At 32.8% G+C, this 1,794-nt stretch overlaps 1 protein-coding gene across 1 annotated transcript; it reads left to right on the forward strand.

Moving 5' to 3' along the window:
• Window positions 1–6: 6 nt before the first annotated feature.
• Window positions 7–1,580, forward strand: LOC111717012 (uncharacterized). The gene is made up of 2 exons (XM_023492527.1): window positions 7–942; window positions 1,124–1,580. Exons 1-2 carry the CDS (start codon window positions 63–65, stop codon window positions 1,324–1,326), a joined length of 1,083 nt encoding a protein of 360 aa, XP_023348295.1. The 5' UTR covers window positions 7–62; the 3' UTR covers window positions 1,327–1,580.
• The last annotated feature ends 214 nt before the right edge of the window (window positions 1,581–1,794 follow it).

The following is a 1,794-nucleotide window of genomic DNA, read 5'->3' on the forward strand; positions in this document are numbered from 1 at the left end:
TTTCAATCAGTGCCAGACTTTACTGCAAAACCTGTAGATTTTCCAAATGCATTGAGGTTGGAATGAAACCGGAGCAAGTAGACAAAACAAAAAAAGCAATTGCTGCTTATTTTGCTGAACAGGAAAAGAATTCTAAAAAAACTGAAGAATTGGTGACATCTACAGTTACTCTCAATGATAATATAACAGTAGAAAAAGTTTTTGAGGTTGAATTGATCCCGGAAAGTCAAGATGATACCCATCCGCTGTTCTTTGACCCCAAAACAAGTAAAAAATTTGGTTCTGATGAAGCAAGCATGTTTCAGAAGGATCCCAAAATGTTCCAAATAACCAGAAACGACCAACTCAACCCAGAAGATATCCATTTCTTCAGTGGCCTTGTGACCAGCTGGAGAAAGCTTCTGCTCAAAACTTACTTAGATGGAATGTCTCACAACACTGTGCATGAAGAACTTGAACGGTATCATAATCAATCTCTTGATGCTCGAACACTGACATTTGATACAGCCTTAGATTGTACTTTGGTTGATATATCAGTTGACAATATTTTCAATGCTTGTTTAACAGATCTCCCAGGTCTCAATCCCGCTATGCAAGCAAAGTTACGTACATTGCACCAGTGCTTTGGTGTATTCTTTTCTTCTGCTAATAAAGGATTAACATGTCGACAATTTTTAGCAATTTATGGATATAATGTGGAGTCCTATCCGTTCAGTGCAGTTGTTTCAGTTTACATGCAAGATGCCAAAATGGTTGACTATTTAAAAAGTGACATGTTTAAGTCCCCATGGGCTGAAAGTCTTGAAGTGGAAGAGTTCTTTATGAAGATCTGCAACACATTAAAAAGCTTTCTGTCTGATCCTGTTCTGAATCTTTGCTTTTTTAACCTGCTATTATGTAACTTAGTTGATAAATTGGGCAGCTCCCACAATTTTCTTCCAGGTATATAAATCACAGAGTAGGGTTATGTCATTAATATCTCTTCCTTATGATAACTTTTCAACAACTTTTTGACAACAGTAATTATATTTTTGAAAAATTTTATCTTTATTTTTGCAATTTATACCACAAGATTAAAAGATATAATTATCTGTATTAAATGTATAATCATCACATATTTCAGGAAAGCTGAAGATGATCTTGTATAAAGAAATGTTGAGGAAGAGCCAAGACTCCAATCTTACCAATCATAGATTCACCCAGCTAATCTCAACAGTACATGATGTAGAGGAGTGTGTAAGGATTCTAGAGAGAGCTACCCTCATCAAGGAAACAAAAATCGATTTACAGGATATTGATGTAGCACCTTTGGAAAACTTCTCATAGAGTGATGGATGTCAGTTTGTTGTTGATATGAAGATTTAGTGAACATTATGAATATGCATTCAGGGGTTATATATATTAACTCAAAGTACAAAAAACATAATAGTCTAGCCTTTATAAATGACAAAAAAAAGCTGATAAGGAAAATTTCCTTTTTGAAAGAACAATTATTCTTGATCGTTTTTAAAACAACCTAATTTGGATGTAACAGTGTAAACATTAATGGATGCCACTCATTAAATTTTGATATTATTTTAGATTAAATTTCTAAGAAAAACTCTTTATTGCCATAACAAGTCAGAAAATTTTTGCATAAGAAATTTGCGCATTATTTTTTTTCTCAAAATTTTTGCATTTTTTGCGAAATTTTTGAATTTCCTTGTTTGCTAAAATTTCGCATTTTTTCATGAAACAGATTGAAGCTTAATTTCGCAAAAAAAAACAAAATTTTTCGCCATTTAGTTATTTCAT

Source organism: Eurytemora carolleeae, unplaced genomic scaffold (assembly GCF_000591075.1).
Source record: "Eurytemora carolleeae unplaced genomic scaffold, Eaff_2.0 scaffold2239, whole genome shotgun sequence".
In the NCBI taxonomy this organism is placed as follows: Eukaryota; Metazoa; Arthropoda; class Copepoda; order Calanoida; family Temoridae; genus Eurytemora; species Eurytemora carolleeae.